At 55.3% G+C, this 27,301-nt stretch overlaps 1 protein-coding gene across 1 annotated transcript; it reads left to right on the top strand.

Moving 5' to 3' along the window:
* Window positions 1–283: 283 nt before the first annotated feature.
* On the top strand, window positions 284–27,269 carry TANGO6 (transport and golgi organization 6 homolog). The gene is given in 19 exon segments (XM_048958772.1): window positions 284–316; window positions 318–581; window positions 583–1,089; window positions 1,357–1,473; window positions 2,120–2,267; window positions 2,722–2,846; window positions 3,312–3,474; window positions 4,036–4,118; window positions 6,769–6,881; window positions 8,238–8,414; window positions 9,587–9,713; window positions 9,832–10,011; window positions 12,992–13,126; window positions 15,576–16,082; window positions 16,294–16,351; window positions 19,986–20,138; window positions 23,279–23,430; window positions 25,122–25,235; window positions 26,884–27,269. Coding segments are annotated over 19 exon segments (3,333 nt in total). The 3' UTR covers window positions 27,061–27,269.
* The last annotated feature ends 32 nt before the right edge of the window (window positions 27,270–27,301 follow it).

Raw genomic sequence — 27,301 nt, 5'->3', positions numbered from 1 at the left:
CTGAAACACCTGCTTTGCCGCAGTGCTGAGCGCTATTGGACCCGTGCAACGGGGGACTGGAAAGCAGGGACAGACAACGAACTGCCAGCCCTCACCTCAGGGTGGTGCTAGGCTAGGTAGAAGGAGGCTGTGTAGAGCTGGGGGACGGCGGCGTCCCGTGCCCAACCTGCTTCTCCGCAGCAAACCACGAGCAGTGGCGGTACCCGCGCCGGGGAAGCCCGCACGTGGATAGCAGGGCGCAGCCTGGACCCAAGATGGCGCCACCCACCCAGACCTGCCCAAGATGGCGGCAGGCGACGCCTCTCTCCCTCCCGTTTGCCCTCCAAGATGGCGGCGTGCGGCATAGTCCCGCCCCCCCGCCCGACCTCCCCAAGATGGCGGCGGCAGGCCGCGCCCCGCCCCTCGGCGTCGGTTCTAAGATGGCGGGTGGTGGTGGCAGCGGCTCGGCGGTGGAGCCGAGCCGGGTAGTGGAGGCCCTGGAGCTGCTGCTGGGGCGGCCCGCGGGGCCTGGGCCGGACGGCGTTTCCCTGCGGCTGGAGGCGCTGCGCGACAACGCGGCGGCGTTGGAGGAGCGGCTGCGGGGGGGAGCCCGGCTGGGCCGCGCTGCGCGGCTTGCGGGCCGCTGTGCTGGGTCGGGCCCCCGCGCTGGCAGCCGGGGCGGAGGACGAGGCCGAGCCGGCGTGGGCTGCGGCGTGCGCGGTGCTGGCGCTGCTGCTGTGTCTGAAGGAACGGCTCGAGGCGCTGTCCGCCGCCCCCGTCGCCCCCGCGTCCGCTCCCGGGGCCGCCCCGCCGCCTGCCGCCGATACGCTGAGCGCGGCGCAGGGCCAGGCGGTGCGGCGGGCGCTGCGGGCCGCGGTGGGGCTGGGGCTGGCCCCGTACCTGCCGCCGGGCGTGGGGCGGCGGCTGGGGCTCCCCGCACCGCCACTGTCGCCGGGGGCCGCCCGAGGGGCCCGGCTCCGTGCCGCCACCGCCGCGCTGGTGGAGCTGGCCCGGCACCCCGCGCTCGGCACCCCGCTGCTCGCTCAGCACCTCGGCCCGCTCCTCGCCGGCCTCTGCCTGCTGGGCCACGGCCCCGCCGTGCACTGCGAGGTCGGTGGTCCCCGTCCTTCCGCTCCTTCGTGCGGGTGTGTCCCCGCGGGCCTGGGGTTGTGGTTCTGGAGCAGTCAGGTTTGGGGATGCCCAGTGTCCCTGTGCAGTGCTGCTCCTGGCAGCTGCTTGTGAGCTGTGTGTGTCTCAGTGTGAAAGAACAGATCAAAGCTGTTGCACGTACAACGTGGGAGCTTGGTGCTGGGTGTGTGGAGGTGCAGTCTCACAGCTAGGCTGCCCTCACCGCTTCAGGGATTTGTGTTTTTCCAGGGCCTTTCAGAAGCAGAGCGAGCAGAGAGCCGGGAGGCCCTGCAGCACATTCTGGACCGTGTCTATCAGCCTCTGGCCGTGCGGGAGCTGCTCATCCTGCAGGGCGGCCCCAAGCAGGTACCAGGCAGCAGAACCATCTCCTGGTGCAACTTACGGCTGTTACCTCTTGTTCTGTTTGGGGCAGCTGCTCAACCTTGTGCTAGGATGCAGCAAGCTGCTACCTGCAGATAGCAAGGTGCGGGGTCAGTTTAGGCACACCTGCACCTGGAAGGTTTGCAGCAGTTCTGGTGAAGCAGAGCTGTCTGCTGCCTTGGCTCCTGCTGCTGTCTGTGGCCCTTTCAGAGACTGCCTCTTAACAGTGGGGAGTAGAATATGGGCAATGTTAGCTGGGTTGCAGCCAGGGCAGCCAAGGGGAGGGACTCACCACTTCTGTCCCCTTATGTACATTGAATGTGACTCATCCCCTGAGCCCCTGTGTCAGTAATGAGACAGAGCTGCTGCCTGATCCTGAGAGATTTTAATTAAAGGAGGGAAGCTCTCCATGACAGGATGCTCCCAGGAAGGTTGGTCTCTCTCATTAAGCCTTAATTTACTTTGTGCCCCTGGATGAAGTGATTTTAAATGTTTCTCCAACCTCTGCTCCTATGTGGTATCAAGTCCTCTGGGGCAGGATGCAGGCTGCTTTGCTTGTTAGTGAGGGTTTGCCCACAAATGTGTACTGGAGAGAATTCACTCTTTAGCTTGCTCCTTTGTTTCCTTTCAGAGTCGCCCTGCTGGGGGAGAAACAAAGCCAGCCCTTGCTCGGTCTCCAGCATGGCTGCGTCGCCTTTGTGGCCAGCTGCTCTCAGAACGGCTGATGAGACCCAATGGGCTTCAGGCTGTGGTTCGGGGTATCATGGAGGGCACTGGCGGTGAGTTGGGTGCTTGGGTGCTGCTCTTCATTTCTGGGGTTGCAGATTAAAAGACTCTTAAAAGATGTGTCTGAGACAATTCATCCCATGGGATGTACTGAAATGGGGAATGCTTTTGTTAGGCCAAACTGGCTTCTGTAATGCTCAGATTCTGCTTCTAAATGTGGCTATTCTGTTGAACTCCTGCAGTATGAACTATGTAAGCACAGCCTCCCTCTGTTTTCTTTCTCATACACCTAGACATTTATGGACATTGTTTTCCAGTGTCAAAGGCCTTGGACAGTAGTTTTCCCTTTTCCCTCATTCAGCCCAGGTGTTTCCTGAAAGATGGTTTGAGGAGGTTAATAAAAACTAAAAGGCCATTTTTTGGCCAGAAACGTTTGACTTCAGCCAAAAATGGCCCTGCTGTTTGCAGTCGGGCTGAGCTGATCTTGTCTTTCTGTGAGTGGGGCAGGTGGCACTGATGCTGAAACAGCAGCTGTGGACTGGAGAAAATGTGATGCGGTTGCAAAGATCCTGGCTTCCTGCCCTCAGCAGTGCTTTTCCCTGGAGGATTACTACAAACACGTGTGCCCCCAGGTAGGCGCTGCCCTCTGCTCTCCACACAGCATGCGGACTGCCTGTGAAAGTAGAGTGGGAGTGCTCTCAGCACAGTATCTGTGCTGTCAATACTTGAACATCACCTGACTTGAGCCTGCCTGCCCCAGTGCAGAGCTGTTTTCCTACTGCTCTCCCAGTGGGATGTGTTTTTACCCTGCTCATGAGTTTTCTATGTTTTACTGAAATACTGAGCAACCTTGCCTGATCACATGAGCTATTCAGCATTGCATTTCAAGGAGCTTTCTGCTGGGGAGCTTTGGCTGTGGGTGTGGTGCAGGCTCAGGTCACCCTCCTGTGCATAGGACAGAGAGCTGCTCCTCTGTGTGGGGAGTGTTGCGCCCAGTGTCCAGTAAAGCAGCACTGCAGGGGCTCCTCAGTCTCTGCCATTAGCTGCATGGAATCAACTGCTAAGTTTTGTTCTGGTACTGCGGGCTTTCCTTTCAGATTCTGGACTTACTGCACATCCAGGACAAACTGACAGCGCGGCAGTTCCAGAGAGTGGCCACCACGACACTGCTCACCATGGTGAAAGAGCACCCTCAGCTGGCAGAGAAGCATTTGCTCCAGCCTCTGCTGACACCACTTCTCCGCTGCTCGAACGCAGCAGGTAACAGCTGGCGAGAGGACAAGTTGAGCCCTGGAACAGAGAAGGATCGGATTTCTCTTTCCACTGGTCTTTGTTTTTCCGTCAGAATTCTTTCACGTGTTGGTGACTTGGCTACTGAGGGTCCAAGCCCAGGTCTGTTGGTTATGGATATGTTTAGGTGGCTGTGTGCACCATATTCACTAGCACTTAACTCATGTTAGTGTAAGGTCAAACAGTGGGGCTTCTTCCATCTCTCTGAGAGCCTCTTCCATTCTGGCAGTGTCGTTCTGGTCTTCTGGATGGAAGCCATCAGTTCCCCACACTGGCCAAGCAGTTCTCTAAGGAATAATCCATCAGGATTTTTTGGTCTGTTTTGATTTGATTGTAACCTTGCAGAGTTTACAACAGCACAGTGATATTTAGCACAGCTAACAGGGCTTATTTTTTCCCGTGCTTTTCCCTCATGGAGAGTAAACAAGAGGATTATCTGTGGGCTTTTTGGTACAGGGCATCAAGGGGCTGACGTTTTGTTAAAGACTCTGCAGTACGTGAAGGTGCTTATTTTTCTCCTCTTTGTTTCAGAAATAGCAGAGGAAGATTTGTCAGCTGGGACAGTGCTGGTGACAGAGGCAGAACTCAGCAGCTGTGTGGAAGATGTGTTCAAGGTAGAGTCTGTGATCTGATCTTTGGGGAGATGAGAACGCTGCTCTAGGAAGGAGCTGGCTGGTGACTTCCTGAGCTGTTGAGGGTGTGTGTTAGGCCACAGCAAAACGAGCAGCTCAGGCAGTGATGGTGCTGAAGCAAGGCCTGGAGTTGTGCAGAATAACTTTGAATGAAGTTCTGCACTGGAGGGACTGCAGCTTCTTGGTGAATACCAGAGGTGCTGCTTCCAAGCATTCTCACCCTGACTTCTGTGAAGTAGCAGTGAGCTCTCACTGGTTGGTTGTTTTATTTTTCTTTTCCCCCAGCATCTTTCTGGTGTGTCAGTGAAAGGAAGGAAGGAGTTGGGGTGATGGGCTGGAGGCCAGCAGTCCCCGCGATGTTGCCATGATCTTATCCTCTTTGAGCTGCAGCAGGACCTGAGCCTTGCTAGGTTATACTGTTTCCAGTAGGATGGCTGTGCCCGAGTGTTCTGTCAGAACAGCATCAGGCCTCGGGATATGATTGTGGATCAGCAATATCTGAACAGGCAGTGAGACACAGGAGCTGGCTGGGAGTGCCGCTGGCCTGGCACGTGTTGCAGTCAGTCCCTGGCAAAACCAACGTGTCTGTCCTATCAGCGTCAGAGCCTGACATCCTCAGGTGTCCCAGATCCGTGCAGGACATCACAGCTGGTGCCCACTGGGGGTCCTCAGCGCTCTGTCTCCTGCTGGTACGTCTGGTGGCTCAGGGAATTACAGTGCATCTCCTCCCACTGAGCGAGGTGAAGTGATGAGGGTTAAGTAAGGAAAAACGAGCAGCCTGCTTTGCAGGGACCTCTCTGAGCCTGACCTCATGACATGTGTTTTCTGTGTGCGTGATGTTAATTTTAAAACCTGTGGGTGTGTAATCCGTCAGCAGCTGCTGGGTGTCCTGCAGCCTCATTTGTTGATCTGTTGGGAGCTGCTCATGGACAGGACCGAGACTGGGGGTAGTGGTCTGGCCTCAGTGCTGCTCTGTGCAGCACGATGGGCTGTTGGAGCTTGGCAGCTGTCTGCCTGGTGCTTGGGCTCTAATCAGGTTCTGGGGCATGGGGAGGGCGCAGCAGAATTGACAGAAAGGTGGGCCTTGTTGCTGAAAGGCTAGTTGCAGTCTGATTTCATTGGTAACAGATCACCTTCCATGTCTTATGGGCTGGGCAGTGTATGTGTAACACCTGTAGCTCCTTCCAGCAAGGATAATTAGGATTATTGCCCTTGATGATTTTAGTAGGGAGCATCTCCACCTCTGTGGCACTGATCTGTTCCCAACTGGAAAATTTTCCTGTCCATGTAGAAGGGGCCCCTTGCAGCGCTATGCTCAGCAGCACAGATCTGAGCTCTGGTGTTGGAGGGAGAGGTGGTGTCCCGTGAAAGACCAGGGCTGTTCGATGAGGACCTCTTCCAAAACCTCTACTGGTGCCTCCTTCTCCCATCAGTGTCACCAGTACTGTGCTGCCTGGCAGCGGCTGAACGCTTTCCAGCAGAGAAGGACATCTCAAGCCCAGGAATTCAAGAAGGGGGTGACTGACTTACTGGCATGCCCCTAGGCAGCCTAAGCTCTTAAATGCTGTGTGATTGTTGTAGTATTTTGTGTACTAATGATCTGTTGCAACTAGCTGGCAGGCAGAGACCAGTCTGGAGGGCTGCTCTGTGGCTGCTGCTCACAATGAGAATGCTTTTGGAGTTTGGGGTGGATCCCTGCTTAATGGCATAGTGCTTTAGGCCTGACAGCGGTGAGATTAGTGATGGAAGATCCAGCCTGCCATTTGTGGGGGTTTCTTCCCTAGCAAATGTCATTTGATGCGGAGTGGGAAACCATCCTTTAGGCTTCATCAGGGAGCCTTTGTGTACAAAAGGTTCTGGTTAGGAAGAGTGGCTCCATGGGGATTAGAGAAGGCAAAACATTGGTTTGCTTCAGTGCAGCAGGCCAAGAATTATCAAGACAATGTCTTTCCTAGTGCTGTACCTGGGCTGTCACAGTGCCTCTGGTGGGCCAGAGCCCTCTTGCTGTGTCTCCAGCTGATGGGAGGTGTGGGGATTGCTCTGTTACAGGGACAGCATCTTCTGAGCTGAATGTCATATGGAGAATGAGAAGAGGCTGTTTTTTACTGCTCTGTGGGCAGCAGCAGGACCTGTGTGCAGTGCTGTGGTAACAGTGGGCTGAGGGTGCTTCCAGTAGTTCAGGAAGGCACTGCTTGAGGCAGAGGGCAGGAATGTGGTCCTGCTGCCTCCTCTAAGTTTGATCAGTTCAGCACACCTCAGCTCCTACTAGAGACTGATTTTTGTATTTGGGATTTGGCTCTGAGTGCAGTTTCCTTAAGATCTGCTGACTCAAAGGTGTCCATTGCATCTCTCTATAGCTTATGACCTGACCCCTAAGCAGCAGCTTTCCTGAGTTTGCTGCAGTGTTCCTGCAGCTTGGAGCCCTGCTGTGTTTAAGCAAATGCTGGGAGAAAGATGGTGCTGAAGGCTGCTTTTAATGCAGGATATACATAATCAGGGAGAATGGGCTGAAAGGGTGGAGGCTGTAAACACTGTGCCGTGCTCTCTCGTGTCAGATGTACCTTCTGTTCTCCCTTGGCATCCCTCTGTTCCACTCAAGTGTTTGACACTCTGTGTGCCCTTCTCTCCATAGGTATACGTGGTTGGGAATGACAGCTCCAGCTTGCTTCTGAGATCCTTGCAGTCAGTCCTGGGAGTGGTTTTCTCCCTCTATTCCTTTGCCAAGCAGAATGTGTCATACTTACGGTAAGGGAGGGTTGTGCACAGCTTCTTTGGGGTTTTGTTTCTTTACCGCCTGGCCCTAGAGTACATGCTCTATATGGACACGTATAGAAGTGGAGACCAATTTTCTTACCCTGAAAAGCTTATTAAAAGCAGGCAGTAACCACAGGCCTAGGCATGGTGCGTGACCTTACTGTGCCCAGGGAGTCAGTTCTTGTCTTCACTTTTGTCCTCCCCGAAGGCCAGGTGTTTGGGCAGGCGTGCCCTGCGGGAGCCCTGCTCACCTCACTGCAGCGTGCAGCAAGGGCAGCACAACCCCAGGCCAGGGCTGGTAATGCCAGGACTAGGCTGGGTGTTGGAGGGTTCTGTGGGGGTGGATTAGAAAGTAAAAGATCATCTTTTTGCTAGATGGGATCATTTTTTCCAGTGCATGTGGGACCTGCCTCTTGGCAGCTGTCTCTTGCACTGTGCCCAGCTCCCCCACGACTGATGTATGATGATGAACATTACATATGTCAGTTGTGGTGGGAATGATAGTGGTCACCAGGTGCTGGCTGTCCTCTCCCTGTTCTCCCAGGCTTTTCCTGGGCTGCTTTGCTTTGGGCCATTCTAGTACCTATGCTCCTGGTGGGTTTACATTGATGCCTTGGTGGTACCGGCACGTGGGTACTGGAGGTTTCCCCTATAAGGTCTGTGCTATTATTAAAGACTTCATTAATCACTTCAAAGAGTAGTGAGTGCTGTGGCAAGTTCTCAGAACAAGCCAAGTGAATGCTGCTGCTGGGTGAGCACAGTCACTGTTAGCTTCTCTCTTTACACAGGAATTTGGCAGGGGTGATAAAAACCACAGCTGCCTGGAAGCGTTCAAGTTTCCAGACCCCTGGCACAGCACTGCTATTCAATCTCATTAACCTGCATCTTCACTTGGCAGGGGTTTCTGTGCCACCTTACAGTGCTCCCCGTCTCCTTCCTCTTTCTTGGCATGGCTGACAGCTCTGTGCTTTGTCAGATTGGCATGAAGCATCGCGCACAGCATACTGAGGCTGCGTGTGAGTGGCTGTCCTTGTACAAACACGCTGTTCAGACAGAGTGCTCTCTGCTTGGCTGGGCTGAAATCTTGGAGGGCCTACATTCTTCCATCTGTGAATACTAGAATGACAGAATGTACCGCCGAGCTCCTCCTAAATGGAAGCAAATGCTTTCAGCTAGGCAGAGCTCTCCTGCCAGAGCATCCCAAGGAGGGTCTGTGCTCACTGCAGAGCATTCACGCTTTTCTCTTTGTCCTTCCACACACTGTCACATTGCAGTGCTGCTGCGCGCTGCAGGGAGGGCTGCAGCGGGCGGCAGAAGGTCACCATTGCTCTGTGTCTGTCCCTGCAGCTCCCCGTGCCAGGAGGTGCTGCTGTGGTTCCTGGAGAAGTCAGAGAGGCAGACTTCACTGTGGGTGCTGGAGGGCTGCGTGGGGTTGGCCAGCAGCGTGCACCGCCTGCACCCGCAGTGCCGCTTCCGCGTGGGCAGCGAGGGCGGTGCGGCCATCGTGGCGGAGGAGCCCGTCAGGTGAGGGCTGCAGGGGCATGTGAGTGCAGGGGTCAGAGCCCTGCGTCACCCAGCACCTGGGGCCTTTTTTTGGGGATGTGAGGCTGGCAGTGCTGTCCTCACTGGTCTCGTTCCCCCAGTGGGTGGGTGGGCTGTATGCACCAGCTCAGTGGTTGCGCAGTGCAGAGCACAGCACTATCTTGAGTGTTAGCACGCACTCGCTGTGTGCCTCTCCAAGTCCCAGGACTGGGCTGTTGGGTTTCTGGGTGGAGGACATACAGTATCAGTCCCAGCACTCTGCAGATGCCCATTCCACTTCCAGGCAGGGTCTGCCTGTGGCCAACCGTGTCTGCCTGGAGCTGGTGGAATTCCTCAGTTGCAGTTGGCACTGTCACAGCAAGGACTCGGTGATGCCAGAGTACCTGAGCTAGGAACCAGACCCCCTCCTGCTCTGGCAGGTGGCCTCTGCATGTAGAGTCAGAGCGTGGCCATGTGGTGAATAAACGACAGCCATTAGACTCCAGCTATGCAACTGAGGACTGCTGAGCAGCATGATGTTCACTTCAAAGAGAGGCAGCAATGTCATGTGGCACATGTGAGCACAGAGAAGCAGTACACATGGAGCACACAGCTCCTGCCAGCAATGTCTGCTGCATGGGTATGTCAGCAGCTGCAGGCACTCATTTCACTACGAGTGTAACAAAACCCCATAGAAATGTGCTCATTCTGGTTGCATTTCAATCTTTTCCTGACCTGAATTAGTAGGTCTGCCTTGGGATTTGCACTGTTTAAACTGAATATAATTTAAAATTATTTCTTAATGGCTATGCCTCTGTCTGTCCTGACTGTGTCTGCTATGAGCGCTGCATGAATTAACTAGCGCTAGAATAGGATGGTTTCTCTTAATGTTATTCTTTGAATGAATGTAGGTTAATTAATAAGCTGAGTGCTTGATCATGCAGACCAAATGAACTCAGCAGCAGCAGTTGGGTTTGCTGCTTCCAGGCACTCACTTTCTGGTTGTGCCCCAAAACCCAGGGGCTGTCCATGGAAAGGTGCTGAGGGTGATGTGGCCTACAGGGTGCCCCTTGGGTGGTGTCTGAGACTTATTCTCTCTGCCTCCTGTGACTGGGGACACAACAAACTCAGCTTGTGCCGTTACTGGCTTTCACAAGAGTAGAAATCTATTTCAGTGATGAAGACGAGGCCCTTTACCAGAAGGTTTCCTCGGAGCAGTGCCATGTGGAGAGTTTAGTGGAGCTGCTGTCTCACTGCCAGCAGAGCGGCCTGGCTGGAGACTTTTTCATCCACTGCCTGAAGGTGAGAGCTTTGCTAGGGGAGCATCCCTGGGGTGGTTTCCCTGGGACAGGTAGCAGAGGCTGTGATGCACCTGGAGGTGGTTTGCAGTGTCCAACCTTCCTTTGCCTCTTCCCATCAGGCGTTGAGAAATGTGGCTGCAGAGGATGAAGCAGTGGCAAGCTGTGATGCCATGGCTGGACGTAGCCTCCTGGAGCTGGAGCAGCACAGTGCTGAGCAGAGGAGGAAGCTGCTGGTCCTCCAGCTCGTGGCTGCACTGTGCGAGAGCGTCTCGGACACTGTGTTCACCAACATTGCTCAGGTGGGTGATGGTGAAGCCCTGGGGGAGCATGGCACTGCTGTCTGTGCCCCTGGGTTTAGGTACATAATTGCTAAGAAACAGCAGGAGAAAACTAGAATGTCCCCAGGAAAAGCAGTTTATTGAGTCAGTTGTGAGTATCTGAACAAGACTCCAACCTGTGCTGTATCAACAGGGAGGGGGGAGAGCTGCAGATGTAGGAGGGAGCAGCCAGCAGATGTCTTTATGGCTGTGTTTTGAAAACCAAGAGAGTAAGTCATCAAAACTCCAATTTTTCATATTTTTTTGAGCAAAATTCACTTCCCAACATTTAGCAAAGCTTGAAGACATCTGCACCAGGCGGACTTTTCCAGCGAGTGCTTGCTGTGCATCCATGCAGTGGTGCCAGTTCTTTTGGCACATCTCTGCAACAACCTCTAGCTGTTGCTGTAGCTGTGCCCCAACCTGGCAAGAGCACTGAGGCTCTGGGTGTGCAGCATGGTACAGCCATCATATCGTGTCCCCTCTCCCTTGTCAGCATGTAGGCTGCTCTGGTTTCTGCTGTTGAGCACCTGTACTGAGTGGGGTGCCCTACTGTCAAGGCTGGTATAACCATGGTCATGCTCTTGTAGATGTCTTCCTGAACAAGTAGCTGCAAAATGTATTAATTACTGTGAGTTCAAAGAATTGTTAGCACGTGGTGTTTTGTCACCCCCCAGCCCACGCTGCAGTGGCACTGAAGGAGATTCTTGTCCTGCACCTGGCTGCCAGGGCTTTGTTGCTCACCAGGGCAATGCTTAACCAGCTGCTTTGCATGTTTAACTTCCTCATCCAGTTCTTTTTAAACTCAATGATCTGATTACACTGGTTACCTATGACTTCCTGAAGCAGAGCAGGTCACTTCTTGCACAGTTTTTCTCAGTTTTCTTTTTGGAACAGTGGCATTTCTCATGCTGTGCCCTGCGGTGGCACAGCAGTGACAGCGGTGGTCGCTGCAGCATCCAGCTCAGCCTGAGCACCAGCAGTGTGCCTGCGCCCTCCTTAACCCACAGACCTGAGCACATTCAGCTCTGCTGTCCAAGTCAAAACTTGGGAGTGGGAAATGGGAGAGGGTTTCGCTGAGTTTCTGGGTCCAGCATGTCTGGTGTAAAAAGAAACAACCCAAGAAAAGAAAGTGCAGACAAAAAAGCCATTATACTTCAACCTGCAAGTAAACACCAGGGGTCATATTTCAAGGACCAGTCCCTCAGGTTCAAACAGGCAGCTGCATAGCTGTGTTCTTAAGCATTTTCTGCAGTACATGGTTCCTTAGGGGGTTTTGTTCTTGCTGCAGCTGCTTTGCAGCATGTGTTTGTGTAGAACAGAGTGGGAGCAAGTAGGATCTCTCCATGTGGGGCCTGAGCCCAGGGATGGAGATTGGAGGCAGCTGTGGACCTCCTCAGCTGCACATTTATTCTATATTTTCCCCCTCACAGTTGGGTTTGATGAGGTTGATTTGATTTTATTTCCTTGGTGGCTGCTGGTGATGCAGCATGTCTCCTCCTGCACGAGACAGAAACGTCACCCAGTGTTTCATCTTTCAAGCTTTTATTTTTCCTTTCTAGATGGTAGTGTTTCTTTAATTATTGGTGTCAATCACTGCTGATGGACTACTTGTATGTGACATTGCTCTCTTTGCAATTGAGTGTAGTTGCAATTCGTTCAGTTTGTGTGTTACTGTTTTATGAGAGCAGTCACTAATGCGTTTTTGCTCTGCATTCTTGCTGTTTAACAGCACATTTCTTGGTCCTCTTAGTCCAGGACGTACCTGTGCCTTACCTGCAGACCCTCAGAGCCAACCTCCTACTCTCTGCTGCAATAGGGGACATGTAATGAAGATGGCATTGGTCAGCTCTTTGAGCCCTGCTGATGAGGAATGTGTTTTACCCACGGTGCCTGCTGCGCTGGCAGGAGGCTGGTAACATGGGGAGCTGCTGTAGCAGTGCCTTGTTGCTCTCTTGCTTTGTTTCTAAAGGAGGAGCTACTCCAAAGGGTTCCTCTCATTTTGCAACAAGTGTGTTAAGCAGTAGTGACCACTAATCCATGCTTTTCCCACCATGAATGAGCAGCCGGCTCCCGTTGCAGTCAACAAGTTCACCCGGAGCAGACAAAGGAAAAGTATTAATTTCAAGCTCCATTAGAAATGCAGGAAGCCTGTGGGATCAAAGATCTTGGTGCCAAGTGCTGAGAAGGCCAAAGTCAGCCAAGTGAGATCATCACTGGCTTGGAGAGAAAATACTGTGAGAAAATCACCAAGTGTGACACCCCCCCCCCCCCCACCCCTTTAAGCCAACAAATTGGGGTCGCTGTTTGCAGTCTGCAGAACTCAAACTTTTCTCTAGCACGATCTTGTAGGGGCCTCTCATATTTCCCCCTACTTGTCTCTATCCCCTTTGCTCCCTGTTAGCCTCGTTTTGCTCCCCAGCATCTTCCACAGCCTTGTTTTCCCAGTTTGGGCAGAGGCATCCAGCCCTGTGGCAGCCAGTCAGCTGTGACTGTTTATGGGCTAGGCTGTCAGCACCTTTCTGCTTCAGCTTTGTTTGCTATGGCTCAGGAAATGGATGGTAGCGTTGGATTTTAGGTCTCATGTTTCACAAATACTGGTTTCCTCCCTTCAAGGGAGGGCTGTGTAGGGAGAGGAGAAGAGCTCTCAGCCTGGCTGCTGTGGTGCTGCTCCCTGTGAATTTCATCTGCTGGTTTAGAGGGCGAGAGGCAGGGCTGTGCTGCTGTCTGGGTTTGGGGAATGGCAGTGGTTTAGGAACTCAAACACATCCACCAGCAGAGCCCCAGCATGCTGCATTCCTGGTGCAGATAGACTTCACCTAGACCCTGGCTGTCCCCCAGATCTCTAGGGCTCCCTGGTGGGGCTGGCATTACAGCAGCTCCTTGCTGGAGCTGAGGAAGCAGCAGTGGAACTGCTGAGGCCACCTCCTTTCTCCCTAACCGTTTTCCCATCCATTGGCAGGTGGAGGAGTTCGTGGCTGTCACACTTCAGCGGGCGTGCATCAGCCTGGCCCGGGGCCACGGCACAGCAGTGGAGGCACAGACCCTGAGCATGGCCATGGGGCTGGTGGCCGCCATGCTCAGCGGAGCCATGCAGGTGAGCGGATGTGGGGCAAGCCCTGGGTTCAGGCACAGTTTGGTACTGATGGAGGTGACACACACTGGGTTAGGTTTGGGTTTCCTGAATACTGGTGTGTTCATGTACACGCATTGTCTGTTTCCTGGGAGCACAGCCAAGGGTCCCTCCCCAGCAGGTCACTCAGAGCGCAGCTGGCGTGAGCCCTGGGATCCTTGCCACACTCTTTATGGTCCTTGTTATCTCTTTCGGAAGCACCAGCCTGCCTGCACACGCTTGTGCTGCTTTGGGTCTTGCTGGCATTCACGAGCCACTTCCTACTATTTGCTTTATTCATTTAACCCAGCTCTCTTTACAATGCCGTGTGTTCCTTATGAGAAAGCAGACAAAAGCTGTGTGCTTCCAGCAAGGCTGGGGAGGTGGAACCTCGTGCACCCTGCAAGTGTGCCTGCAGGCTCTGTGTGCTTGGAGGATGAGGCCTGTCCTGTCATCTTCGTGTGCCACTGGCTGCAGGGTCCCGGACATAGTGCTGTTTCAGTGCAAAAAGAGGCACAGAAAAGCTCTGCAGAGCTATGCTCATGGGTCACAAAATGTTGGTCAATTCATCGATCATCCGAAATCTGCTTCCTAGAATGTTCTGTTAGAGCCCCGCCATCACAGCCTCCTTATGTTATCATCTTTTGCATCCCTACACATCTGTGTGCTCTGCCTTTGCACGGTGAACTTCTGCATGTGGGCTGCACCAGTCTGGAAAATCCTCTGTCAAAGCTGTGAGTTTCACAGTGTCAGTCAAACAGCACTGCAGAGTGGTAATGTTCATTAGCACTGCAAAGTCGTCATATTTACTTCACTGAACAGTCAGCTGCTTTATCCCTGGGCTTGCCCAAAGGAAAATTCAGACATTAATGGAAGAAGATGATTTATTGTCTTATTAGCAACATTCCTGGAATTGGAAAAAGGGACATTTAATTAAAAAGGATGGCGTGTTCACAAACAAGGGAAGAACAAGCAGTGTCCTTCAATTAGAGCAAGAGCAAACGGCAGTTCTCGTGTAATTAACGAGCATATTGTGGCAATTGATGTGCAGGAAAAGGAGGTGCAAAGCCACCCATCGGGTGCTGGCCTGGGGCCTTGCCTTTGCCTGGCCCCTAGCGTTGCATTTTCATGTGCAGCCCTGGGGCTAAATTGGGTGCTCAGCGTGGGGCTGGAGGGTTTGCCTGAGGCTTTTGAGGCCCCCCCGGCACCCCCGTACTCTATTGGTCTGGCTGCAGAAATGCAAAGCCTGGAGCTGGTCCTGGTCCAGGCAGCCCCCACCTCGCTGGTGGTCCCGGCGCAGCCTTAATGGGCCCCCTCCCAGGCCAGGCCCTGCTCTCTCTTCTTAATGGAAGCAACTTAACTTGGCCAGCAAATTGAATGAAAAAGGTTTCCCAGGGCAGCTGGTGCTGGAAGCAGCAGGAGTGGCTGCAAAGCTGTTTGTTTTTGAATGGCCAAGTGGGTGTTTTTTTTTTGTTGTTGCTTTTTTTTTTTCCCTTACACAATCATCCAAATGCTCCCATGAAACCTCTGGTAAAGCTTTGCTTTTCAGGCCTTAGCAGCCCAGCTTTTCCTCCTGGGATCTAGCAATTAAATCCTAAATCCAGGTTAGGGCAGGAACTTCTCCCCAGCCCCCAGGGCTGTGTGCTGTGCCAGCAAACCCCGCCGGGCTGCCTGGCACGTTCCAACCACCTGCGTGCCGCTTCCTTCAGGGGATCGCAGCCTTGGCAGGGCAGCAAGAGTGCTGTGGGATGAGCAGAGTGATCAGTGCCTGGATCTGATGCTGTGCCAGCCCTGGGCTTAGCATCAGGGCCAAGCACCTATCTTTGTGGAGAGCTTGTGGCTCCCAGCGTTTGGGATGCTGCTTGGTGCAGGGACAAGGAGGCGTCCTTGGGAGCTCCTGCAATGCCTGCCCTGCCTGCTGCTTTCTCACCTTCTCCCTTGACATGCTGTTCGTTCTCAACCCAGAAAGCTACCATGTTACTTTGTAGTGCACAGAGTGTTTTATTTCCCAACAGTGAAGTCTGCATTGTTGGAGCTCTGTACAATGAGCCTATTGAGGTGGTATCGGAGAGGGAGGGTGCTGCAATCGATACGTTTGCTGCTAACCTGGGATTTCACTTTGCAGGCTCATCTAGCTAGGGCAGTGCAACAGATCCAGCCATTCCCTGCTGTGCACCCTGAGATGTGATGCTCCAGTGACCAGAACTTGGGATGGGGCAGCCCTCAATGTTCAGCAGCTCTGTTCTTCTGCAGGGCTGCTAAGAGGCCATCAGCACCTTACAGTTCCCCCTGCCAAAGTCTCACGACAGATTTAACCCCAGAGTGCATCTCCTGCCCACAGCTCACCCCTCGCTAGCATCACAAGGGAACATCCCCGTGCCAGCATGAGCCCCTTGTTGCAATGGTGCCAATGCTGCTTTTCCCTTCTCTGCAGCTGAAATCAAGTGACTTTGCCGTCCTGAAGCGACTGGTGCCCTTGCTGGAAGAGGTGTCCTGCACTCATCCTGACCCCGTCATCCAGGAGCTGGCTGCAGACCTACGCATCACCATCTGCACTCATGGCGCCTTCTCCACTGAGACGGTTGACACTGCAGCTGAGAGTGTGCTGGGGAAGAAGCTGGGGCCAGGCAGGACAGAAGCCTGCACAGCCCCCTGCCAAAGCCCAGGGGCTGCTGGGGCACTGCCACAGCACGGCCACAGCTGCGGCCACCCCTCAGCTCCCAGGGAGAGTGAAGAGCAGACTGTGCATGGGGAGCCTTCTGCTGTGGGTCCTGCTGCAGCTCCAAGTGCTGAGAGCTCGGCCCCAGCTCAGCTCCATGAGCTGCTTCTGTCAGCCTATGACCCCCAAGTTCCTGTCCGGGCAGCTGCTCTGCGCAGTCTTTCCAGCCTGATAATGCAGCGGGACCCAGAGGCACTCCAGATTCAAGAGAAAATCCTCCAGGTACAGGATCTCCACACCATCACCATCCCCTGTGACAAAATCATGGGGTGCGTGGTGAAGCTTGTGGGGCAGAACATCTGGCAGTGCCCACCTCGTGTCAGTGCCCACCTCGTGTCAGTGCCCACCTCGTGTCAGTGCCCACCTCGTGTCAGTGCCAGTGCCGCAGGGCTCCAGACTGCTGGTAACAAATCTGTTCCTTGATTTTTTACAGGTTTTCCTAGAAAACCTGCAGCATGAGGACTCCTTTGTGTACCTTTCTGCCATTCAAGGTGAGCAACTCATGACCTGGGGGAGGGCAGCTGTGTAGCAGTGTGGAGTGACAGCACTGTGTGCAAGTGGCAGTGCCACATCTGTACGTGGTGCTGTGTTTTGTGTGGTAGAGTGGTTGGGCTGTGCAGGGTCCCTGGGCACTGCTACAAGGGCACAGGCTGGAGAAGAGCCCACCGAGGGGCTTGGGGGTGGTAGCACCAAGGAGGGCTGCGTAGGAGCCAAGCCAAGCGGCGGCACTGCGCTGCACTCAGGGCTTTGAGCCTGCTACAGCCCCTTGCCATGGCTTTTCTGAGCTGGGATGTCTTGGTGGTGGGAGCGTCACCAACATCACTAACAGATGAGTTTTTGGAGCAGGGGGAACGTGGCCTTTGGAGGTGTTGTGGCTTCAGTCTCACCCCACTGAGACTGTGGCTGAGCTCTTCCTGAAGCAGAAGGTTGAAGTTTCCCGCCGTGAAGGGGCGGGGAAGCAGTGAGTGAGCTGTGGTGCTCGAGCCATAGCCCTCCTCTATCTTGGTGCTGTGGAAATAGGCCTGCCGGGGGGAACGGTGACAAAGACTTAAGTAACCACTCCTGAGATTTCTAACCTGCTTGGGAGCCGTTCCCTGGAAGACACCTGGTTGTAGGGGAGGTTGAACAGATGTGGGGGAAGCAAATGCCAACCTGTCTGTGCCAGCCCCTGCTTCCTTCCTCCTGTTTCCCTGCAAAGGTCGTGATGCCAGGAGGCACAGCCACCTTTTTTCATGCCTGCAGCCTCAAGACCAGTAGCAGGTGGTGCTGCTATGCCCCTCTAAGTGCCGTGCCCTGAGCAGGCAGCAGTGATGCTCCTGCATGTTTAGCTGACCTGCTGCAACAGCCGTGGTCTGTATGGCAGTGCTGCATGGCTGGGCTGGGAGCTTAGGAGCAATGCCCCCTGTGCCACATATTCCCAGGGACCTGCAGTGTCACTAGGAGTGGGACAGCTGGAGCTTGGGCTCGGCTCCTATTTCCTGAAGCTGGTGAGTGCCGTCTCCTTGGCCTTGTCTAGTTGGAGCTCTCCTTGTGCTTCGTCAATGGGTAATTAGTTAATTTACTGCCTGGTTTAACTGCTAATGTGCACAGACCACAAGTGTGCATCCTCAGTGGAGCTGTAAGTGCAGAGGTGAGGGTGCCCTGCACTGTTTTACTGCTCGGGGTGTCCTCCAGCTGAGGACAAGCAGGAGCTGAGCACTGTCCCTGCACTGGGTCTGTGCTTCTGGCACCTAATCTATGCAGGCAGGAACTGGGGGCTGGGAATACTTGGTGCTGGCATTGCACTGCGGCTCTTTTAGAGCCTAAGCTGCATGGTAGCAGAGGCTTGGAGAAGGAAGCTGGAAGGACACAGCCCAGCTCTGCATGCCTGGGGCTCCCCTTCTGCTGGGCCCCCAGCCCTGCTGCTTTCCCTGCAGACCCTTGGGACTTGGCCTGCTCATCGTTCAGCTATTCCCTGTCCTGCTGTTCTGATGCGGTGGCACCAGGCTGACTGCAGTGATTTGCATGCAGGAGCTTCCAAACCCAGACGTGGTTTAGGTGTCTGTGCAATGGGCTGCTGTTTCAAATTGCTGTCTCTTGTGTGTATGTGAAGTAGCAGAGGTAATTTGAAGAGAAGTTGTTCCATGAATGTAACCAGAGCCTTGGGAGACCCCTGTGAAGCAAACTACAAGCTTGGCATGGCTGAAATGGGAGAGGAAACTGTTTGCAGGGCCGGGTTTCCCCTGGGGGCAGGCAGAGCTGGTGGGCAGGCAGCTCACTGAGGCTAAGGGAGCTGGAGACAGGAAGAGGGTGCACTGCCCCTGCATCTCCGCTGCACTTGTACGTAACCTTCAAACCTAGTTGGAAAGCGATCTTATCAATATACTTTCCTCTCCATGCCTGTATGGTCTTGAGTGCGATGGGTTTGTCCTTGCCCTGCAGGTGAAATAGAAATGAAGGCTGAAATATTCCCTAAGTGATTAATATATGGTGTGCAGCTGCCTCTGTGTTTCACAGCCTGGCTATGGCTGTGATTAACCCTGACGCAGTTCCCTGTGGTGGTGACTCACACTGCGTGCTGTGCTGGCACCTGCACCGTGCTGTGCTGTGCTCTGCCGTGCCTCGCTGTGCCACACGTGGGGCCAGAGGGCAGCAGGAGAGGCACCAGTGCTGCTCAGGGCTCCCGCTGTGCCTGCAGGGCTCGGCTCTGGGCACACAGTGCTGCTGCTGGGAGCTGGATGCTGCAGTGGCACAGATGGGAACCACGGCACTGGGTGCACGCGTGGTTGATGCTGGAGGAGAGGTCGCTGCCCCTCTGGATGTGCCTGGGCTTGTGGGTGGTAACTCGTGCTGAGTGCTTTGTGATAACTGGGGAACTGGGTTGGAGGTGAAGGTTCCTGGAGGGCAGGAGAGCTGGATCCGGGCTCGCTCTTAGCCCTCGCTCTGACTCAGTTTTTGGCACGGTCAAATTCTGCCATTCGTGTTTCCCTGGAGAGCAGCTGCCTTTCCCTATCCCAGTGCCGTGGCCATAAAAGTGCCTGCATGCAGGAGCCTCAGTACTGGAGGAGCTCAGCACAAAGCCAGCCTCTGGGCTGCACAGGAGGAGAGGGCAGAGGCCAGACTGGGCTCCAGGAGTCACAGCCAAGTGGTGCCCAGAAGCATGCCCAGCCCGGTGCTTGCTGTGGCAGTGTCTTGCAGCCAGTGATGTCTGGCTTGTTATGTAGACACTGGGTCAATGAATATTAACCAGCAGTAATTAGTGGACACCTGCTGCCAACTGTTATGTATCTTTCAATTTGGCATCCAGCTCATTCCACGCTAGACTCTTGGTGGTTTGGCTTTGTGCAGAGGGGGCTACGTGATACGCTTTGCTCAGCTGGCAGGGTACAGCGTGCTCATCTGTGCAGAATTCATGTTCAGCCTGGGCATACCTGCAGGCCAAAACCCAGCAATGCTGAGCAAGCAGTGAGAGACCTGGGGGTCGTTCCCCTGGTTATGCAGGAGGGATTCCTGCAAGGAGCCTGAGATGTGCCAAGACATCCTTCGCATCTCCCAAAGCACATCTTGGGAGCCAGAGGGGCAGTGGAGCCCATCCCACACTGGTTCCCTCCATCCTAGCCCCATCAGTTTGGTTTTATCATCTGGAGCATTGTGCAGCCCCAGTGCAGCTGCTGCCTCTGCCCAGGAGTGGCATCCCTGAGGAGCAGGCTGTCACCTGGGCTCACACAGCACACAGGCACTGCTTGGCTTCCTGCCTTTTTTGGAACGCTTCACCCCTTCCCTGGCCATCACTGTCTCACCTATAATGGATTTTGGGTCTGTGCCTTTTTGAGAGTGAAATCCTGTGTTTTTCCTCCTTCCTGCCTGCTCAGGAGCTCTGGTACTGGCCTGGCCACGGGGCTGGGCCTGGTGGCAGCATGGGTTGGTGCTCACCATTATGCAGAGCCACAGTGGGAGCTGCTGCCAGGGTTCTGCTTGGTCAGCTGTGGCTACCAGCCTACATTAGCCATTCCTGTTGCAGTGGAGGCAGGAGACCAGTACATGTTGCAGGTACCTGGCCACGCGTGCAGTGTACAGTACCACCCGTATGCGTGCCATCTTCCTGCTCAACCCTGGACCATCTTTCCCAATCCCTTTGACTTCCAGGTGCTGCCTTGCTGTCCAGTGAGTACCCAGAGCAGATCCTGCCCATCCTGCTGGCCCGCTATGGGCATCCTGTCCAGGGCACAGAGGACAGCACAGCTGCTGTGACCAGGATGAAGCTGGGCGAGGTGCTGATGCGTGTCACTCGGGCGCTGGGTGAGTCCTTGGCTGCTCTCTTCTCCCACTGGGACATTGCAAAGCTCTTGCAGGGTGCTGCCGGGTGCTGCTCTCCTGTGCTTCCCCCACCTAAAGCACATAGAGCTTTTTGTTGTCTAGAAGTGGGTGCAGGGTTGGACTGGGGCATTTTGAAGATAAAGGCGAGATAAAGCCCAGGCTGTGTCAGACTATGGGTTCTTGCTGTGTGTGGTATCACTCAGGACTGTGGAGGGTATTAGCAAATGGGGCTGAACCCACTGTGGGCATGGTGAGGCTGGAGGGACCCATGCAGTAATGGGGGCAGAGGAGCAATCTGGGGAGCACCACTGGGAAAATGAGTCCAAGGCTTTGGTGTGTTGCACAAAGGCCTGGAATTCCTTGGAAAACCCCATCCGCCCGCGTATGGGGCAGATGGAGCCAGTCCCTGGGGCCTCCCAGGCTTCGCCCTGCCTGGGGGACATGGCCTGACAGGAGCTGGGATCCTGCCCCGGCTCTGGGAGCTTCCCAGCTGAACCCCAAGGGCAGGAGCGGGGGTGCAGATCCCACAGCCGTTCCCCCTCACCCTCAGCAGCCGACGCCGGGATCGGAGGACGCTGGGAAGCGCCTGGACATGTAGGGCTGAAGGATGAAAGCTGGATGAGGCCTTCCTGGCAGCTGTTGTTGGGACATGTCCTAAAACGCCTTGTGCTTCACTGGTGGAGACAAGGCTGATGAGAGCAGGCTGTTGGTGTTCCCAGGACACGAAGGGAAGGAGGAAGCTGCTGTCCCTGCTGCTGTGGGGCTGCCGACAGCCCTGTCATACAGGGGATGAGTTGAGCTCTCCTGGTCCCACATGCCTTCCTGTCAAGGTCTGATCCTGCTCGTGCTGAAGAGGAGTGTAGCCAACACTGGGGCCACAGCCAGCTCCCAGCTTGGCAGCCAGTCCTCACACCATTCCCACTGGTATCTGCCAGCATGGTGGCAGCTCTGTGCCACCTTTCTTCCTGGGAATGTAGGGGCAAGGCACAACCTGCCCAGCCTCCATGCGGATCAGTCCAGTCTGTTGTTATCCATAACGGTCACACCGTGAGGAGATGCTCCTCTCCAGGACTCTGAGACCACAACAAATCTCTGTGCTGTGCCCTGAGCCCTCCCTGCTCTGCTCCCCCACCTCAGGTATCCCCTACTGGCTTCCGTTCTCAAAGCACACAGCGTGATGCACACTGCCTTGCCCAGCATGGCTGCACGGGACAGCAGTGGCTTGTTCAGGCAGAACAGTGACTGTATGCCCTGGAGTCCTGCTGCAATAAAAAAGGAAGAGAAATCTTCCCATGTGAGGAACTGTTGCCATGTGCTGAGGTGGTGTGGGTTTGAAATGTGATGGTGGAACTGGACAGGGCATGTGCTGCTGTGCTCTCTGAGTGACAGCAACCTGCACTTCCAGCCCAATGCCTCCTGGCTTTGGTTGTGCTCAAGGTGCATTGAGCTTAGCCATGCATTAAGCCAGCAGCTGTGCCAGATGGGGAAACATCTGTGTACATCTGCGCAGTGCAGGGGAGGGCTGATAGAGCAGAAAGTATCACAATTCCTGGCTTGTCTCATTTCTGCCAGCAGCTCCTCCATCCTCCCTCCTCGCTACGGAGCCATCTCTTGGCTCTAGGCATGAGCAGCAATTGGCAAAGGGCCCTTTCTTTTAAGATAATAACATAATTGTGCTGCAGTGTGTCAGGGTTTTATTCCACTCATAGCTCGTTTGGATCCTTCAAAGATACTTTATCCTTTAAAGATGCCTCCTCACCTACCAGCAGGGCGGGAGCTATGCTGGCAGGTACAGAGAGCTCAGCCAGGATCCCAGCCAGGATCTCAGGTGTGGAGGTGTGAGGAGGATCGGACAGAGGGCCGCACAGCCCACAGCCAAGGCCCCCCAGGGAGGGCAGGGTGAGGGGTGCGCTTGGGGTGTGTGCGTGGCAAGGCTGAGCCTTGGCGCGGCCGGTGCAGGAGCACTTCTGCGTTGCCGTCCCCAGCACAGCCCCAGCCCTTTGTGCCAGGGCCTAGCAGTGCCAGCACGGCCCCGAGCAGCCTCCTCTCGGGCACTGAGCGTGGGCACGGGCCGTGGCACAGCCTGAAGCGCTGGCGGCGGGCGGCCGGTGCGGCACTGCGGGGCTCTCCTCCCTGCAGCGGCGCCTTTGCTGTGGGCTGCGCTGTGTCCTGGCACGCCTGTGTATTTATAGAACAAATTGCACCGAGTTGTTTTTGTTGCAAAGCTTCAAGTGTTTGAGATGGAGAATTTATCTGGTGTTTCCAGAAGTGCTTTGCTTTCTGGCAGTGTGATGATTCAGAGCTTTCCTGCTGCCTTGTGCCTGGGGACCGCCATACGTCCCTCTGTCCCCATCCCTGTCTGCTGCTGTCTGCTGTGCTACTGGAGTGGTGCCTGCGTGGTGTTGATGGCTCCCAAGGACTGGGGGCATCAAGGCAGCGTAGCCATAAGCATAGGTTATCCCCATGTGCAGAGCATTGCTTTCTCATTTATCCCAAATACCACCTCGGGTTAATCCTTATCAAAGCAGTCCCTGCTCAATGGGAACTGCTCTTGCAGGAAGGTGCCCTCGCATTTGGGAGCATGTCGGGCTGCTGTTCCAAGCATCTTTCTGCACTGGGAAATTGTGCATGCAGATCACTGGCTGCACGCTCGGTGTTCCTAATTAGCTGGCTCACACCTCCTGGTGTCTGCATGTGCTAATTGGGTGTGGGCTCTGCGCACTGAATGATGTGAGAATTTGGGCCTTCACACTCCATTTTTGTTTATTTGTAGCATGTCACCTATTTGAAAGGCTCAACAGCAGACTGAGGGAGTTTGTGATGCCCTGAGCAGCCCCAGACAATGATCTGTGAGTCCCCAGCAGCACAGAAGGTCACCGTTAGGGGTTTGTCTGCAGCAAGTCCTGAGCACAATTCTGCTGGGCAGAAGCATTGCTCTGGATGTTGCATCCACCCGTTCTGTGCAATGCAGAGCTGCTGCCCTGGGAGCCAAGGGGCTGGCGCTGCTCTGAGCAGTGCTGGGAGTGAGCTCTAGTGCAGGATGGGGCTCTTGCATCTCCTTGCGGTCTAAACACTGCGCCATCTGGCATTGCCATGACCCACAGTTCTGCTCTCTCTTGCAGGGGATTTGGTCATCAAGCACCGGGAGCCCCTGATCCATGCCTTCCTGCGGGGAGCGCGGAACCCGGACAGCACGCTGCGTGCCAGCAGCCTCTCCAACCTGGGGGAGCTGTGCCAGAGACTCGGCTTCCAGCTGGGTTCTGTCGTCCACGAGGTATCAGCTCCCTCTCCAGCAGCCTCTGTCACTTCCCTCTTCCCACTGCCTTGGGACAGAGATGCTCCATCTGGGCTGGGTGCAGCCTGAGGTCTAGTGAGGACAGAGGCTGGGGGCAGCACTGAAGCCCTGTCAGCCCTAGGGGCATCCTGCTGGGGGATGTTAATGAGGGTGGTTTGTCAGCTGCTGGCAGGGTCATTGCTGGGGGCACGGCAGCACGGTTTTGTTCACTGCTTACTGTGGGAGAGGAAGTGAATGATGTTTGCTGCTATTAGAGTGTGAAAGTCATTCATTCTGAAGCAAAGCTTGGGAAATTCTAGCACTGAAAGCTTTATAAATAGTTTAAAATGTCCCTTGTGATGGGAAATGATAGACAGCCCCAAGGAAACACAGCAGTTTCTGCTCCTCCCATAGCCATCTCACTACAGTCCTCAAGGCATGCTTTGTACCTGCCAGAGGCACCTCCTCCACTTTAATGAAGCCTCATTATTCCTCACTACTGATGGGGAGAGCTCTGTGCCCACAGGAGTGCAATGGCAGCGGCTCCCAGCCCTTGCTAAGAGAGGTGCCATGGGGTGAGGTGTGCTGCAGGGCTCGAGTGGAGCCAGTCTGCATCTGTGCATCTTGAGAGCTGCGCCCTGTGCCCAGCAGCTGCCATGAGGGCTCAGCAGCAGAGCCAGTGTGTGGGGCTGGAGGGAAGGCAAAGCACCGGCACTGAGCTCTGGCTTTTTTCCCTGGGTTCCCTCTTGCTGCTCGCGCATCAGTTGGGTAATGACAGCATCTGATGAGATGCCAATGCACCACGCATGCAGCTATTTCAGGAATGCACTCACTCTGCTAATTCTCCCTCCTGTCACTGGCTGTTTGATGAGGTTCTTTCAACTCCGCTTTTTCTTAAAGCTCTCAAAGATGTCCGCACTACACTCAGCCCCTGGCAGAAGCGGGTGCTCAGTGCCCCCCAGGCAGTGGGGCTCAGTGCTTTGAGGGCAGCACAGCCCCTGGGCAGCAGGGTTTCCGTGCGGGCTTTTAAGGACACTGCGTGTCACCTGGGAGCACGCTGCAGTCCTGCTGGGCTCGGTGCCCTCTGACGTGGGTGAGCTTTGCAGAGGGACCGGCGCTGCCTCCTCACCTGCTGCTGTGCTCAGGGTGACAGCTGACAGCCAGCACAGTGCCAGCATCAGCTGGACTGCTCACCCTGGCACTCATAATGCCAGACGCTCTGCAGGACTTGCAGCAGTTTTGATTTTTACTGCAGAAGTCCATCCCCCTGTTTCAGTGCTCTGCACTGTTGCAGTGAGGCAGACGGCTTGCCTGCAGCTCTGCAGCTGGAAGGAGAAGAACGCAGGGCTGCATCCTCTTCTGGGCTCAGGAAAAGTCTCTGTGCTTCACTACTGATGATGAAATCCCATCCTGAGTGTGTGGCTCACCACTGCTTTGTTCTGCTGCCACTGACCATAAGCAGAGCCTGTCCCAGCCCCGAGCAAACTGCCCCAATTCTTAGTGTGATGCTGCTGCCCAGCGACAGATCTGCAGTGCATCCAGAGCAGTGTTGCTGAAGGATGGAGGTGCTGGGAGGGTTTTTCCATCCCCATCCACCAGACTCGGGCCACAAGCCGAGTACCAGAGCCACGCATTGTCCCCACCAGGTCACCCTGTGTGCTTGTGCTGATCTCCCTGTGCCATCCTCACAGGTGTCCTCCTGTTTGACGGCCATCGCCAAGACAGACCCTGAGGCGGAGGTGCGGAGAGCAGCTGTGCATGTGGTGGTGCTGCTGCTGCGGGGGCTCAGCAAGAAGGCAACCGAGGTGGGTCCCTTCCCACTGCATGGTGCCCCTCAGGAGTGTCCCCCACCCCAGTGACAAGGAGGGCAGCAGGGACGGGGCTGGGTGTGCATGTGGGGGAACTTTCTCTTCCAGGCAGTTCCCCTCAAGCTGGAGGTGCTCCCCTACTCTTAGGGGCTGTTGCATCCAGCACCACCTCAACATGTCCCCGTGCTGGTGGTGGCTGTGCTCACCCTGAGGGCCCCCTCCTGCTCCACAGTGCCTCCCAGTTTCCTGGCAGCAGTGTGTGGAGCAGCTGCAGTGAGTTAGGAGAAAATTAACTGAGCTATAATTACCTGAACAGCTGCAGGCTCTCTGCCTGTGTTATTGCTGATTCTGGTGTGAGCAGCAGCGTGTACCGTGTTCCTGGTGGGAACAGCCTGGAAAGGGCTGGGCCGGGTGCACCAACTCATCCTCTTATAAACAGTGCTCTCAGCACCAGCACAGCCAGTATCAGGAAGAGCCCAGTTGGGCAAAGCCCTTCTAGGTCCTAATTGCAATTGTTTCTGTTTCTTTGCACCAAAACTGCCCTTTTCATCTATTCCCTCCATTCTCACCCTCCCTGTAGAAGGTGCGAGCAGAGGAGCACACTGGGAGAGGCAAGGGCAGCTCAGGATCAGCGTGCAGCCATTTGGGGGCACACCAGTCCCTGGTGCATTATTCTGCCAGTGCAGACACGCAGCACATCCACCATGGGGCACGAGTGGGTTGGGGACTCTGATAGCCCCTCCGATTGCAGGACCCAAGTTGGAGGCAGTAAGGACACAGGCGTGTGGCACAGTGATGTTTTTGTGTCACAGTCTTGATTTGCTTCATCTTCCCCAAACCACACACAACATCTTCCACTCATGGCTCCTCCTGAGCCCACGTCTGCTTGTCTCAGCAAACCAACTGCCTCAGAACCTCTCCCAGGTGCTGCCTATGGGTGCTTGGTGCCAGTGTCCATGTCCTTGTGCTCAACCACTGAAGAGTAACCAGCACATCATCCTCCTTCCTGGGGCAGAGGGGCCATGATGACAAACAATATCCTGAGAAGCTCTGGGAAGTTGCCCTTGGAGCCCTGGTGATGGATACTTTGACCTGGAAAGGACCAGGTTTCCTAAGGTCATCGTTGCCTTCCTCCCTCCTTCCCAGCAATGAGTGTGTTGGGACTCAGTTCCTAGGAAGGAAGCAGCTGGTTCCCAATTGGAATCCCCTGCAGCTCTGCTTCCTGCTGTGTCCCTGTGCAGGCAGTGACTCTGTGCCCCATGCTGTCACTGGGGCTGCTCACGGGGCCTCATCCTATGGAGGGGCTGAGGGTGCTGCTCCCTCCCAGGGCTTGGTGCTGCAGTCTGGTGGCTGTCCTCGACTGCTGTGTCCACAGGGTTTGCTGCCGGGGCTGCCCAGCTTGCACCCGTGTCCCGCAGCCTCACAAGGATCTAGGGGCCTGGGGAGATCATGCAGTGCTGCCTGCATGTGGGGAAACTGAGTCACGGGAGGGGAGGGCTGTGAATCAGCAGTGCGGCGGGGCCGTGTCCCGGTGCTGGCCAGGTGGATGGGGCACCTGCCGGGACACGCCATGCACTGTGTTTGGGGCTCACCCCGGGTGCTGAGGAGGCCCCGGCGGGTTCTGACTGCTGCCCGCTCCCCCCAGGTGCTGCAGGACGTGCTGCGGGACCTGTACCGCCTGCTGAAGCACGTGGTGGCAGCTGAGCCCGACGGTGCGGCCGTGCTGCACGCCCAGCTGGCACTGGAGGAGCTGGACACGGCCATGAGGAGCGTCCTCTTCCCTCCGCAGGTGCTGGAAAAGAAAATCGTGGTGCTGCCATAGCGGGTGCCGGGAGCCAGAAAGCCACTTTTCCTGCTCCGGTGCTGTGTCAATTTGCTCCCTGGAGGAGACGTGTTTGCTGTGCCCCCGGGCTGCCTTCAGCAGGTGTCAGCCATGGTGTAACCACAGCGGTGCTGGGGGCACGTAGCATCTCCAGTGTCCCTCGTCTGGGGCAGCGTGGGGGGGTGAGATTAAAAGGAGAAATCCTCTGCTGTGTGTTGTCTGTTTCTGGGAGCCACACAGT

This window comes from Lagopus muta, chromosome 12, assembly GCF_023343835.1.
Source record: "Lagopus muta isolate bLagMut1 chromosome 12, bLagMut1 primary, whole genome shotgun sequence".
Classification (NCBI taxonomy): Eukaryota; Metazoa; Chordata; class Aves; order Galliformes; family Phasianidae; genus Lagopus; species Lagopus muta.
The sequence above is the reverse complement of the archived record's forward strand: the minus strand, read 5'-3'. Positions and strand labels throughout refer to the sequence as shown.